General features: G+C 43.9%; 1 protein-coding gene across 2 annotated transcripts; it reads right to left on the reverse strand.

Annotated features, from left to right (window-relative positions):
* Positions 1-279: 279 nt before the first annotated feature.
* On the reverse strand, positions 280-12,279 carry col6a2 (collagen, type VI, alpha 2). 2 transcript variants are annotated; one of them, XM_037458244.2, is made up of 32 exons: positions 12,090-12,279; positions 10,227-10,326; positions 9,996-10,096; positions 9,738-9,881; positions 8,738-9,097; positions 8,625-8,645; positions 8,467-8,532; positions 8,275-8,373; positions 8,139-8,165; positions 7,977-8,003; positions 7,819-7,863; positions 7,631-7,684; positions 7,479-7,541; positions 7,328-7,390; positions 7,192-7,245; positions 7,077-7,112; positions 6,925-6,987; positions 6,751-6,813; positions 6,581-6,643; positions 6,440-6,502; positions 6,305-6,355; positions 6,120-6,218; positions 5,971-6,033; positions 5,757-5,792; positions 5,621-5,666; positions 5,389-5,541; positions 5,186-5,280; positions 4,517-4,698; positions 4,245-4,423; positions 4,097-4,135; positions 1,737-2,071; positions 280-1,173 (listed from the first exon to the last, which is right to left on the reverse strand). In XM_037458244.2, the coding sequence occupies exons 2-32, from the start codon at positions 10,306-10,308 to the stop codon at positions 904-906; spliced, it is 3,042 nt and encodes a 1,013-aa protein (XP_037314141.1). In that variant the 5' UTR covers positions 10,309-10,326; positions 12,090-12,279; the 3' UTR covers positions 280-903. The 2 variants fall into 2 exon arrangements, with proteins under 2 accessions (XP_037314141.1, XP_037314142.1); XM_037458245.2 differs by lacking the exons at positions 280-1,173; positions 1,737-2,071 and adding an exon at positions 2,650-3,466.
* Positions 12,280-13,471: the final 1,192 nt, after the last annotated feature.

The raw sequence follows: 13,471 nt of genomic DNA on the forward strand, positions 1-13,471 counted from the left end.
GAGAGAGAGAGAGAGAGAGAGAGAGAGAGAGAGAGATTTAATTCGAATCTGAATGTCTCTGCACAGTAGAGGGAGCCAAAGGCAGAAACCCTTTCTTACACTTGTTAAAAGAGGGGATCAATTTTACATTCCAAAAACATAAAATATTGTATGTGTTATGCACATGTTACTATCCGTATTTCCGTCACTAAAACAATTGTTGAGAGCCATTTCATAATACAATCCCAGCAGCAAATTACACATGGATCTAAAAGTGAATAAACACATCACACTTCGGAATATCTTATAGAAAAAACGTTTTTTGTTTCACCACATTAGGCTTTATTCAGAATTTATTTTTACACATTGGTTTATTTATGTTCGTCTGCCAATACATGTGTAGTAACGAAGTGCGATTCTCGATGGCTAAATGTGATATTCTTTCCTCCCTTTAAAGGATAAGTGTACACAACAAATGAATTGCAGCATAACACAATGTCAAAGGTTTTCTAGAACAATTCAAATGGTTGTGTCCTTTATTTCTATTTCAGCACCTGACTCATTTAGTGGAGACACAATATGATGGGACTGCAGACTGCAAACACCTATAACAACAAAGTAAAGAGTACAATTTGTTTCATACACATTCAATAATCATACACCTCTCTTCTGGGACAATTTTTTATGATAGTAGGGGCTGACCATAGATTTAGAATGAATAAAAGGTTCAAGTTACAAATGACATTGCATGCCGATGTGTTTGTGTGAGTGTGTCCTACGTGGATAATTTTGGCCTTTGTAATATGATCTTGTAGCCGCCTTAATGATCACAGTCGTCCGGTGGCCGCTCTGCGTGTGTTTACGTGTGGGCTGAAGGAGCCGGGCCTTCACTCGGACTGTGGGTTCTAACCCCGCGGCTCCTCACTAGCATATCCAGCGGATGAAGCGGTCAAGGAACGACGGTTTGTTCAGCCCGGCGAAGTCGGCGCCCCGAAAGACGGCCGACATGTCCCCTAGCGACACCTTCCGGAGCACGTCTTCGTCCGTGTCCGTGCCCACGGCGACCACCGTGGGCACGCCTTCGGCTCGCCTCATCGTCGACACGGCCTCGTCCAGCTGCTCGGAGGACGTGACGCCGTCCGTGACGAACACGAAGGCCAGCTCGGCGTTGCGTCGAGCCAAGCGCCCTCCCCGCTGCGAACACAACGGGCCTCGTTAGCGGGGTTCACACTAAAGGACCATTGGGGTCAGAGACACGGTGCGGCTGCTCTCTCTGCGTGTGTGAGTTACTTGAACAAATAGTTTGACATTCTGGGATATTTATGCTTATTTGCTATGCTGCCAAGAGACGAGATGAGAGGATCGGTACCACATGCATTGATGAACAGTAAATGTGGATCTACAGGCAGACTAGTTTAGCTTAGCATGACAAGTGCGAAGGGACACATGATTATGTTATATATTGCATTTGTTAAATCTTTCATAAAAAATGTAGAAATGACACTTCTGTGAGGTTACATGCACACTAATTCTCGGCTGGTGACCCCCTCTCTACCTTGATGAAGGGAATCACTACATCCGCCTGAGAAACCACAATTTGTTGTTTTCACACAGTTCACAGTATCTTTGTCTATACTGTACTGACATGAGAGTGGTATTGGTCTTCTCCTCTAACTTAAGAAAGCAAAATCAAAACATCGTTGAACATCGTTATTGCAGCGCATCTGAATACAAATGGGTTGAAGGTTTTTTTTTACCTGTGGAATCACAAGATTGTTGACTGCATAGGTGATAGCGCTGCCCAGATCGGACGAGGAATCCATGTAGGTCACCCCAGCGAGCGAACTAGTAATCACGGTGAGATTGTGCGTGAGCGGAAACTCCACCCGCTGTTGTGTTGGGCTGCCGTACTGCAGAAGAGCCAAGCGGGCGTTCCGCTCGTCTGACTGGCCGTTGGCCAGGGTGAGGCGGCGAGCCACGTTCTCGATGAACTCTTTGGCCCTTCGGTGGTCATCCAGTCCCATCCTCTCAGAGCCATCCAACAGGAACACCACATCCACCGGCCGCTGAACACAGCTAGCCACTGCGGGCTCTGGAACACACACACACACATAGGTAGATGGGTTTCTAAATCAGACAAGGTGTTCGGCGAGATACAGCTGGAACGCAGATGCAACAGTAAAAAAAAAAAATTGCTTCAACACACTTTGGTGTTGGCCTCTCAATAGAGCTCAATGCTAGTTGCAGTTTAGCATTTCATAAGCTTCTCGTATCAGTGGTGTGGCCTCATCAAGAAAACACTTTTTTATTTTGCTCTATGATTTTATTCTCTTGAGATGGCAATTTTAAACATGAATACATGTTATACATAACAGCATAATTCACATCAGTAAGTTTCCATCACAGCGCTAAAATAATAGCAGGACATTTGGTTAAAGCCGCTGTTAGTCATCCTACCTTACAAGCCAAGCCACATGCAAGAAAAAACATGCACCAATTAACGGCATAACATACAATAGTTCCTTCATTGTCAGTCAATTGACCAAACATACACCAACCTCGAGACTCATATACAGTAAACTGTGTATACAACCAGATTGTTTCCAAATGTCTTGGCCTTTTCACCAAGATGACTCACTCACAGAGCACAAGAAAAAAGTAAAGGCCGTAACCATGGATATGTGCAAAACAGCAAAAACAAAAGAAAAAAAGCCATCTGAGGGATTTTGTGAGTTTGTGATTCACAGTGGAAATAAAGCTTCATCAAAGAGCCACTGTTCACTATTCAGGAGTGCCATGAATGGGTCTATAGACCCATCTGCCCCCAACAAATGAGATCTACTTTCCATGTGAATGGAAAACGTTCCTCCACAAAGGCAGAAGAAATGATATGTGTTATATTTCAACAGACGTATTTTTCATATAGACAGCTCCCTATATATTGATTCAAAAATATTCAGGAGCATGACATTTTGATTTTGGGCCCATTTTTTTTTACAGTGACTGTATATTAGGCTGCTTTGAAATGTAAAGACAGGGCCAGCATCATATCATTCAATCGTTTTGGATTCAATACTACACCACTAGAGAAATTACTAGAAAATGGCCACAGATTTGATCAAATCTATTCTATGTCCAGCGGTAAGCTTTTTGGCTATTGGCGACCATAATGAGGAGGTAGCATGGTCAGCATATTGGCATTAGCAGAGTCCTAAGGCTTTCTCTGGGTCTCCAATTATGTCTCCATAGACGTATTTGAAGGAGTCGATGAACAGCTTGGTCCATTTCTGCCGCTTCACTCCCTGGGTAAGTTTGGCTCTTTGGGCTGTGTACGCCATGGTTGCAACGCCAACCCCGTACTGCTGCTCACTCAGGCCGTTCAGCAGAATGGCTACACCCTCCAAAGAGGTGGGGACCAATGAAGGGCTGCCTTCCCCGTCGAGCAACATCAAGGGTGCAGGGGCTGGCCTTTCTGTGACGCCCCCTCCTGAAACAAGTGTGCGGAACGACATCGTGGGCGGAGTCCCACAGTCACGACGCATCATCACAGCCAACAAAGATGCCGTAGATACAGCGAGTTGGACTAAATTGCAAAAGCTTTGGTTTTGTCGGTTGGATTTACAGCAACACAAATTTACCGCATCATAGCAAAGGAGGCAAACTGATGAAACAAAATTAGACTAAATATAAGACACAACTTGTTTAATCCTTATCGTAGCTGGAAGGCAGGGGGGCCCTGCTTGGAGGCATCAGTATGCTTCAAAGAACCTGTTGTCTGGGCACAGCAGAAGGCCCAGACGCTTGTTTCTGTTCTGAAGGGCCACACTTAAATTCAGGGTGAAAGCCTGCTGTCATAGAGAAGTGCAGGGCGTGTTCAATCATAACAGCGGGGATAGCAGTGCACACTTTCTCTCCTCAAGGACAATCATGGTATTGCACTTGGTTATAAACACAGAAAGTGATGACAGAAGTTGTCATTAACCGAAGTATTGTCAGTTTCAGAAACAGCAATTTGACATATTGACAGGAACTTCATGTTAGCCTGTGGACTTTGCCGTAAATGCTGAAAATCTTTGAAGAGGAGATAGAAATGTTTCCTGTTAATTTAAAATCTTACCTGATTTACAAGGGAGATCAGGGCATACAATGACAGGTTCTAAAAGCAAGGTAAAGAAAGAATATTAAAGAAGTACCGAACATAACAGCTTAATAAAACACTAGGGGAACGTACTGCATATAATGTGTCTTTTCGCACAAGTGTATACCTGGGCATAGAACGTTTTCAATTGTGCCGATGAAATGGTCTGCCACTAGGTCTGCAAAGCGCCTCATGCCCAGAACCCTGCTCTTCTCCTCGCAGGCGATGCTATTCAGAATCTCATTGTCCTGATTCTTCTCGAACATGTCTCCGATACCAATAGCACTTACATCAACGCCGGGACGACTGCTCACACAAATACAAGGATTGTGTTGGACCATTTCTCATTGACACAAACACTCATTATAAATCACCAAATTCAGCCTCATAACCATGTACCCGCAGAGGTATTTGAGCAGCGTGTCGTCATCTCTGGGGTCAAAACGTCCATCTGTGACGACAACAACACTGACGTTGGCTTTGGCCCTGCGGCTGTCCCTGATCAGGTTGTCGTAGGCAAACTTGAGAGCTGATGGAGTCCAAGTTCCTCCGGCAATCCACTCCAAGCGCTTCACTGCATTCTGGATAGTGGAGGTTGGAATGTAAGAGACGTGCACACACAGTGATGTGACATCACTACAGACACCACATCACTATTTAGCAGGCGTATCTCAAACAGGAGTGAATTCTGCATTTGTTGGGGAATATTTTCAGCTGCGGATGAACATTTACATGGACTTTTTTGGCAGCCGAACGCTCAAATTTAATTCATTGAAAATAAATAGTGGAATAGATTCACTTTTTGATGTGTTTTAATGTTTATGGGATTTATTGGCAAAATATATATCTAGGCTGATACTTTAATGTTTCTCTACCATCTATTGTATTTAATACAATATGTATCGCTAAATGTGAGAAATATAGAGAGAGGAACATGTTACTGTGTCACATCTGTTCTGACACTACACCAGCCCTGATTAATTAAAACACATCTGGAACACAAAAAACAGTCACCGTTACAACCAAAAATAATCTTCAAAGCAATTTGCATGAGTTTGTGTTTGACACCTTAAAAGCAGACAATGAATCAATCTTGGGGTCGTCGAGATGGATGGCCTGAAAGGTTCCACTGTGACTGTACTGAACAACTCCCACTCTTGTACCTGGGAACACATGCAACTGTGTTGACACCCAGTTTTTGTCAATGTGCAGACAGTAGTGGTTCTTAAGTAATTAAAGAACCAGATGAGCATAAACAAATGCATGTTTACCTATTTCCGACTTGGGGTCGTTGGCAAATGATCCCAATCTGTTGATGGTGTTGATGACAAAGTTTTTCTCGAGGGTGAAGTTTGTTTGACCCACTGACTCTGAGCTGTCGATCACAAAGACGATGTCCAGGGCTCCACAGCGTTTCTCACAGTCTGCAGAGAAACCACAAACTGTGACAACCAGCTTATCCGAGTATGCTTAGATCCACACAAACACAATAGCTAAACTCACCACAGCAGCCACACGTTTCCCTGATGTAGTTCATAACATCACATTCCTGCAGGAAGAAACGTTACATCAATATATCCGGCATGCATTTCTCTTGATGTGCCAGTGATAAAAGAGTGGTTGAAGGAAATGTTCTTACAGTGAGGCCGGGATCACCCTCAGGGCCAGGACCTCCCTGTTAAGAAAGAGAACATATAAAATCTAATTCTGGCTTTCATCTGGGTTGGGATTGCTAGAGATTATGCTAATCTGTAACAAGTAAACATTTAAAAACACCAGTTTCAGTTGGCAATTCCTAACTGGATGCAACGTGTACGTGTACCTGGTTTACAATGCGTTTTATGTATACTTACATCCCGGCCAGGGTCTCCTCTTTGCCCTCTTCCGCCTGGCTCACCCTCAGATCCTGGCACACCCTGTTGTGAGCGAACAAAAATTGCATTGTCTACTTGCACCTTCGTCTCCGCTAACGGTATTCATCGAACTACAGTCAGTTACTCACATCGTCTCCGGGAGTTCCTTTATTTCCAGGAGCCCCACTTTGCCCGCAGCTCCCTCTGCTGCCGCGAGGCCCACTATTCCCAGGATCTCCTTTATCACCCTGTAAAGAAGCAGAGGAACGTTTGAGAGCCAAGTGTGTCCCTCTAGCAAATACATGTACTGAGATGAAGTGCATGCGAACGTTACCTGTGCTCCTCTTGATCCAGGGTAGCCGAAGCCAGGTCTTCCACGATCTCCCTGAATAGAAACAAAATAAACAGTCATGACAAACAGCTGAAAAAAGTAAAAGGAAGACACTTTCACATTCGCAGAGACGCATACCTTTGGTCCAATCGGTCCAGGTTCTCCTCGAGGTCCCGCATCACCAGGGTCCCCACCGGCACCCTGACACACAAACCGATTTAATGTAAAGTAGATTAGGAATCTATTTCACAAGATGTCCAATTGAGAGCCTTCACCTACTTTTTTCCCAGCCTCTCCACCTGTCCCTGGTGGTCCCCTGGGGCCTGGCAGGCCATTGTCTCCCTGTTGAGAGAGGAAGTTGATGGCAGGTGCAACAATACTGGATAGATTAAAGAGTTGTACCCTAGTTAGATGAATGCATACTACACAGATAACAGAACTCTTCTTACCTTTGTTCCTTTGCTTCCTACTTCACCTGGAGGTCCTCTCAAGCCTTCTGGACCCATTTCACCCTGAAACATTACAACTGCATTATGCCCCCAAGAGGTGGAAAATTGTTTCTCATAGAAATACATCATTGGAGTTAATGCAAAAAGTTCACATTTGCATACTTAAATGTTTACCTTGCTTCCCTTAATGCCGTCTGGCCCTTGATCACCCTTTTTCCCTGGATCTCCTCTTCTCCCCTAGAACGCAGGAAATATGAGAAAATCAATGCACTACCACTGCAGACTATCGATTGGGAACATGATCATTTGGAATTGGACATTCTTACAGACTCTCCGCCCTTTCCTGGAGCTCCAGGGATTCCCTAAAAAAAATAACACACAGATGAGCATGAGGCAATTTGTCGGCTTGACAGCCTTTCTGTCTGTGACGATGAACCTTACAACGCTTCCTTTGTCTCCAGGGTCGCCAGGTGATCCAGGACTTCCATTCTCTCCCTGTGAACAAAGCACCAAGCAGAGGTAAGCGTTTCTCCCCCTGCATTCCTCCAACCTATGGAAAGCAAAGTTCCGAATTTACCGGTGGTCCATTGTTTCCTTTTGCTCCGGGGGGGCCAGATCTTCCAGGGCGACCGAGATCACCCTGAAAACACAAACCACCACATGCTCACAGTCAGGCAGAGTTTTAGGAAGCGGTATGGCCGATGGATTTAGTTGTGAAGACCATGTACCTTTTCTCCGTTAGTTCCAGGAGAACCACGTTCACCAACGTCCCCATGGTGACCATCAGGACCCTAAGAGACGTCAAACACTCACTATAAACATGCCATTACATAATGCACTATGGATGCAGTATTTCTTTAAATCATGTTGAATGTCATACTCTTTCGCCTGGGTCTCCTTTGCAGCCGGGAGCGCCAATTCGTCCAAATTTACCCTGGGAAAAAAGGACAATAGTATTACAAAACAAGAGTGTCACTTCAAAATTGTACATGCTCTTTTAGGAACTTTCAAAATAACATCAATGTTAGTAAGTTGGTAATAAAAAAACTTGCTCCTAGCACTAGTTACCTTCTGCCCATCTGTCCCATTGCGTCCTGCATTACCACCCCCACCCTAGCAATGAAGAGAGAAATTATTAGAAAAGAAAGACCATACCGCAACAATATGTATGAAAATGAATAGATTTGGTTAGATGGTAGATCATAAACTGAAAAACAAAATCCTACCTTTTTCCCCTGAGTTCCCAATTCTCCCTGTGGGAAGACAGACGACCAGCAATTATTTAACGTATGAGCCTTATATGCGCATATATTAACATATTATTAATTCACATAAATAATTCACATAAAAGCCAATCATTTATTCAAAAACAGAAGTGCATGCCTCACCTTGTCGCCTAGAAGACCTGGTTCTCCCTGCAGAGAGAAGGCAGGAAAAGAACATTTGTTTTTACAATATAGACAGAAACTTTGTCGTGCTGAAGCGAATAGTTAACCAGGGCTCAGTTGCTGTCGAATGTCTTACTTTAATACCGGGCAGACCGATGGGACCTTCGATACCAGGGTCTCCTTGGCGACCTCTTCCTCCCTTCGAACCTGGGTCGCCGTTGTCTCCTTTGGCTCCCTGCAGTCAAGGAAATCAAAGGAGGGAACATGTATGAAGAATAAAGGGATTTATGCCTGAAATCTGTAGGTGTAAGTGTGTGTGGAAGCTCACTTTTTGTCCTGGGTTGCCCTTCTGACCGTCACTCCCTTTTGTCTCCAGACAGTTGGTTTTGAAACACTGTGTCAAACAGACGAGCATGACAAACAGTCAGTGTTGATGCAGTCTGAAACACAAACCTTTATGATCATGAGTTGGGTGAGCATTCTTACATCTACGTAAGCCAGATGTTTCTGTGAAGAGAAAAGGAACAATGTGTGAGCAGGAGAGGCATCGGTTGTGTGCCGGGTTTCTCTTGTGTGTCTATGGTGTCTTTGTGTCTTACCATGGACTCGATGATGTGGTCAATGGTCTCTGTATGTATGGTGGCTCTGCCTTGGCTCAGATCCACAACCTTGTAGTCCCTCCTGTAGACAGATGCAGGATTGCTGGCGATATCCGTTAGCATGTGCTCTTCCACGTTCTTAGATGCTGCTACGACAAATATCTTGATGTGCTCGTGAGCTTTATCCGCAACCGCTTTGACTCCATTGCACGGTTCGCCGGTTACGTGGCCGTCCGTGATGACAACAGCGAATCGGAGGGCGTTGGGGTTTGCGCCTGGGCGCACCATTTTCTCTGTCATGTTGCCGAGGGCACAGTCGATGTAGGTCCCTTTACCCAGGTAGGCGATGTTCCTGACGCCCTGGAAACAGTGTGAAACCAGTGAAACTTCTTCAAACTGGACTTCTAATTGGGATAAGCAGGCAAACGTCCAGGGGACAAAGATCCTTAGCTTCCCTGAAAGTATCAGGACACAGCATTTTACTGCCCCAAAACAGAGCTACCCAGTTTTGATCTTCATTGGCAATAATAAGTGAAACTATTAACAAAAAACAAAAATCACTGAAGATGACATGCCTATATGTTTGGCTTTGGAATCCTGAATATTTTCCTGAAAGCCCTCCATCCTTTAGGTTTTAACATCTTCAAATTCCATCGTGGATTGGGGATCCTTGATTTTCCATTACGACAGCACAGATTATTGCGTCATGGAATGTAACAGATCTTTCAGACAAACATTCGTTCTGTAAACTCTACTCCAGCCAAAATTCTTGCTGAATGTGCTGAAGCCCCAATCCTACCCTACCTATGTATTTTATGTAATCACTTTTCATTTGTTCCTTTTAGAATGATCAAGACAGTTGAAGAACAGTCGGATACAAAATATGTAGGTATTATCTTGAAAAGTAGTGTCTGGACTTAGCACCTGGGGGGGAAATATTAGCTCTCAGTGTCCGCCCCTTTCTGTAGGCATATGTGTGTGTTGTCTGTGTAACACTTACAGTGATAAAAGTGTTCTTGTCCGTAATGGAACTGAACACAACATTATTCTGAGAGAAGTGTAGTCCACCGATCTTCCAGTTGACCTGCACAACACCATTGATTTCTGCATCATCCAAACGCTGGGCAAACTTCACAAGGAAGTCCTGCAACAAAAGTCACAACACATAATAAAACATAAGGCTCACGTGGTATACTGGCATTTAAGCATAATAACACTATCAAAAAATGGGTATCTTATGTGTAGGCCCAATTTTAACCTTGATGCTCTCCACCAGCGCTCCAGGAGGCGGCTCGTGCAGGGCGATGGTCTCAGATGTGTCTACGGTGAAGAACACCTCTACGGTACATTCATTTTTCTCTGGAGGGAACGCAAATGAAACATACCTTAAAGCCTTAGTGCAAAATGGGGTAAACAAAAATGTTTGATGACATGTTATTAAAACTGTGTCAACTTATAAACATGGCATGTACTGTTTCACGACACTCACCCCAGCACTTATTTTTCTGCCCGTGAGTCAGGGTTCCCAAAAGGAGACATAGGGCGATGACCTCTAACCCCAGCATCTTCATTATGTCTGTCTGACAGGTCTGAAAAATGCAGAATTGCGGATATGGAAAGAGATAGATTTAAAACCTAAATCAAGGAATACCTTTTAATTGGGATGCTGGTCATTTTTGCTGGTTGTATTCTAATATTGCTGAATGTTGCCATAGGATTTTTGTCATATTATGGAGATGGCTGTAGATCATTGCAAAAGTAATTTAGAAAATGTAGATTCTGCATCTGGTTAAGCTGGCATCAGATTAAGCTCATTGTACAAGGAAAAGTCCAGTTCCTGTTGAACAGGTTACAAAATGGCAAACACAGAGTCATGAAACAGGTTTCAAAAGATAGTTTCAAAGGATCAGGGGTTGAACATGGCTCCTTTCTCCAATGTAAAGGGTGCCAGATATCAGCAGTAACCAATGGGAGCTCAATCAGATCCACTAACTATACATAGTCCTAAATGAAGAACTCACTGTTGCACCAAAAGAATCCTCCGAGTCAAAGGCTAAAAGTCAAAGTATTTATGCTGACTAAACTTGGCACCTACACTTTCAAGTAAAGGGAATTTTGAACTAAAATACTTTTAGCAATGTTGCAAAATTGAGCAGGCGACGACTGAGTCAACTGAGACAGGCCATTTTCTTTTTAACACCACAAGATTTCACAGGGCCTCATTCTGCTGCCCTCCAGAGGCTTTCCCTTGCCTTACTGCAAACCTCTGATGAACAGCTGTCTCCGGCGGATGTGCACATTGCTCCCGTTTTGTGATTTTCCACAAATGTATAAGTATATGTCATGAAAATGATGGAAAAATAGAAAAACCTGTAGGAGTCTTATTGGCCTTGTTATCCCCGTTGCGGATATTCCAAAGACAATTATGAATCAAATTATCATAAACCACACTTGATAGGAGGCCTTCGGGGCCTGTGCAAATCGGGGCCCGGTACAGTGCACACTGCACACGGATTGATAATCCAGGTTGACTCGCCATGTCAATAAAGCCTCAATCAAGTGTATTTCCAACAAATCAACATCTAAAATCTCCACCGGATCTCGACCAGCAGATGTAGACTTCAGCCTTGACTGTTGCATTAGGCTACAAAAGTCTGCGCTCTGCAAAGTAAAAAAAACTAAGAGAACCTTCTACCTCTTTTGAAAAAATTGTTTCATTTTCAATGAAAGTCCAGGAATCAATTTTACATTATGCTTTTTTTTTAAAGACGACTAATCAATGAATCAAAGTAACTTGAAGTAAAATCAAATCACACCTCCTAACAATTCAAATCCATTAACGGCAAGGAAAACCACACTTTCGGACGCACCATATTAGAACTTAATACTTAAAAATATTTCAAGCCTACAGCTACCGACCATCGTCGTTGTGGCTCCCTCCTGCGGACGAACAACCGAGAGCTGCAGAGGAGACGCTGCTGCAGATGTTCTCACACATCCCCGTCTGTCCTGGCCCGGGCAATGAGTGTAAGTTCACCATTGCACGGGTAAATATCAAGCTAAATAAAACATGCAGAGATACCAGGACGAATGAGAGAGCCGGCGTTCCAGTCGTGTTGTTTAAACGAGCCATTTGCGGTTTGAAGAACTTAAAGCTTATTATCGCAGAAGTTCGGTCTGAAAAAAATCCACAGTTTCGTTTGATGAGGGTACGTTTTAAGACATCCAAAGCGAAAGAGCACGAGAAAAAGACAGAGAGACGGAGAGATACAGTAAACGAACGGGAACAAATCACAAGTGGAATAAAGGGGAGAGAGATTGGCACAATGTTGTGCGTAAAAGTGCTGCTTACCCAAACTCTTTCAAACAACTTCAAATCTTAATCAGCAGTGGGTGGCCGTGTTGATTAACTCCTCATCTCAGCAGAAGGGAAACACAAGTAAGGACGTGGATATGCGGCAGGTAGAAAATGCGCAAAAAAAGCACAAGATGCGCGTTTTCTTCCCGCAGAAGAGTCGTCCTTTCGTTCTCCTGTCCCTGTTCAGCCCCAGACTCTGACTCTGACCCCTCCTCCTGTACATACAAGGCACACCCCGGTGCTACCTGCCGACCACTTGGAGGCGCCATGGCTCCACAGGAAACCATGTGAGCGCGCGCGCGCACCCCAAGTATCAGTGCCATGAAAAGAAGATGCCAAAGCGCAGCTGGGGTTTTGAAGAAATTCCACGCAATGAGGATGCCTCACACTGCTCCAACAGATTGTAACGTGGTAGTAGTTCTCAGGAGATTGGACAACTTATGAGGAACCATGTGAACACTGGGCTTTAATGTCCCTGGGGTAGAATTTCTGGATGTTTCAAAGGTTATTCTTGTAATGTGGTGGTAGTTTGAAAAATAACAGAATTAACAGTACTTAACCGCCTCATACTCATAAACTCACACACACACACACACACACACACACACACACACACACACACACACACACACACACACACACACACACACACACACACACACACACACGGACCTTGCTGGTCTAGATGCAATTAGAGGGCAGAGTGAGAGAAGTTTATACTCAATATAAACACTAACAGACTGTCCATGTGTCTGCTCACCATGTTTATACATGTATGTGTTGGAGGACATGGTGGGAGGTCTCCCTGTTAGATCACACACTATGTCTGTACATGGCCCTCTGCGAAGGTAAAGCATTACACTCTCGCTGACCATGTTGGCGTGACTGTTCAAACTGCTTGAATACTTTGATGTGGCCCGTAGAGGTGCCGAAGCATGTGAACACTGCCACTAATTTGTTATCCAGGGACAGGCTTCTACATGCAAGTCCACATCCGTCACACGAGAGGCTATTAGTTCTGAGAGTGAGCATACGGGGCCGCTTGGTCATTTGGTGAACCGAGTGTGGCAGATTCCGATGTGAATGACTAGAAACTGGTATCTATTCCTTCGTGAGAAATTTTCTATGGAAGTAAATCTGTGTCATCGGGTTTTGAAAGAAAAAGGTGATTGAATTTCTAGCACTGAATATTTATGCATTGAAATTATGTATCTGAATGTTTTTCAACGTTAAAATACTGCAAAAATTCAACCGCAAATAAATCAACGTTAAAATATTCAACTGCAAAAAATTCAACCGCAAAAAAATTCAAACACAACATCCGGGACCTCAAGGAAGAGCAATTGATTCTAGATTCAAGATCAGGGGCGTCCGTC

This window comes from Pungitius pungitius, chromosome 15, assembly GCF_949316345.1.
Source record: "Pungitius pungitius chromosome 15, fPunPun2.1, whole genome shotgun sequence".
NCBI classification, from domain to species: Eukaryota; Metazoa; Chordata; class Actinopteri; order Perciformes; family Gasterosteidae; genus Pungitius; species Pungitius pungitius.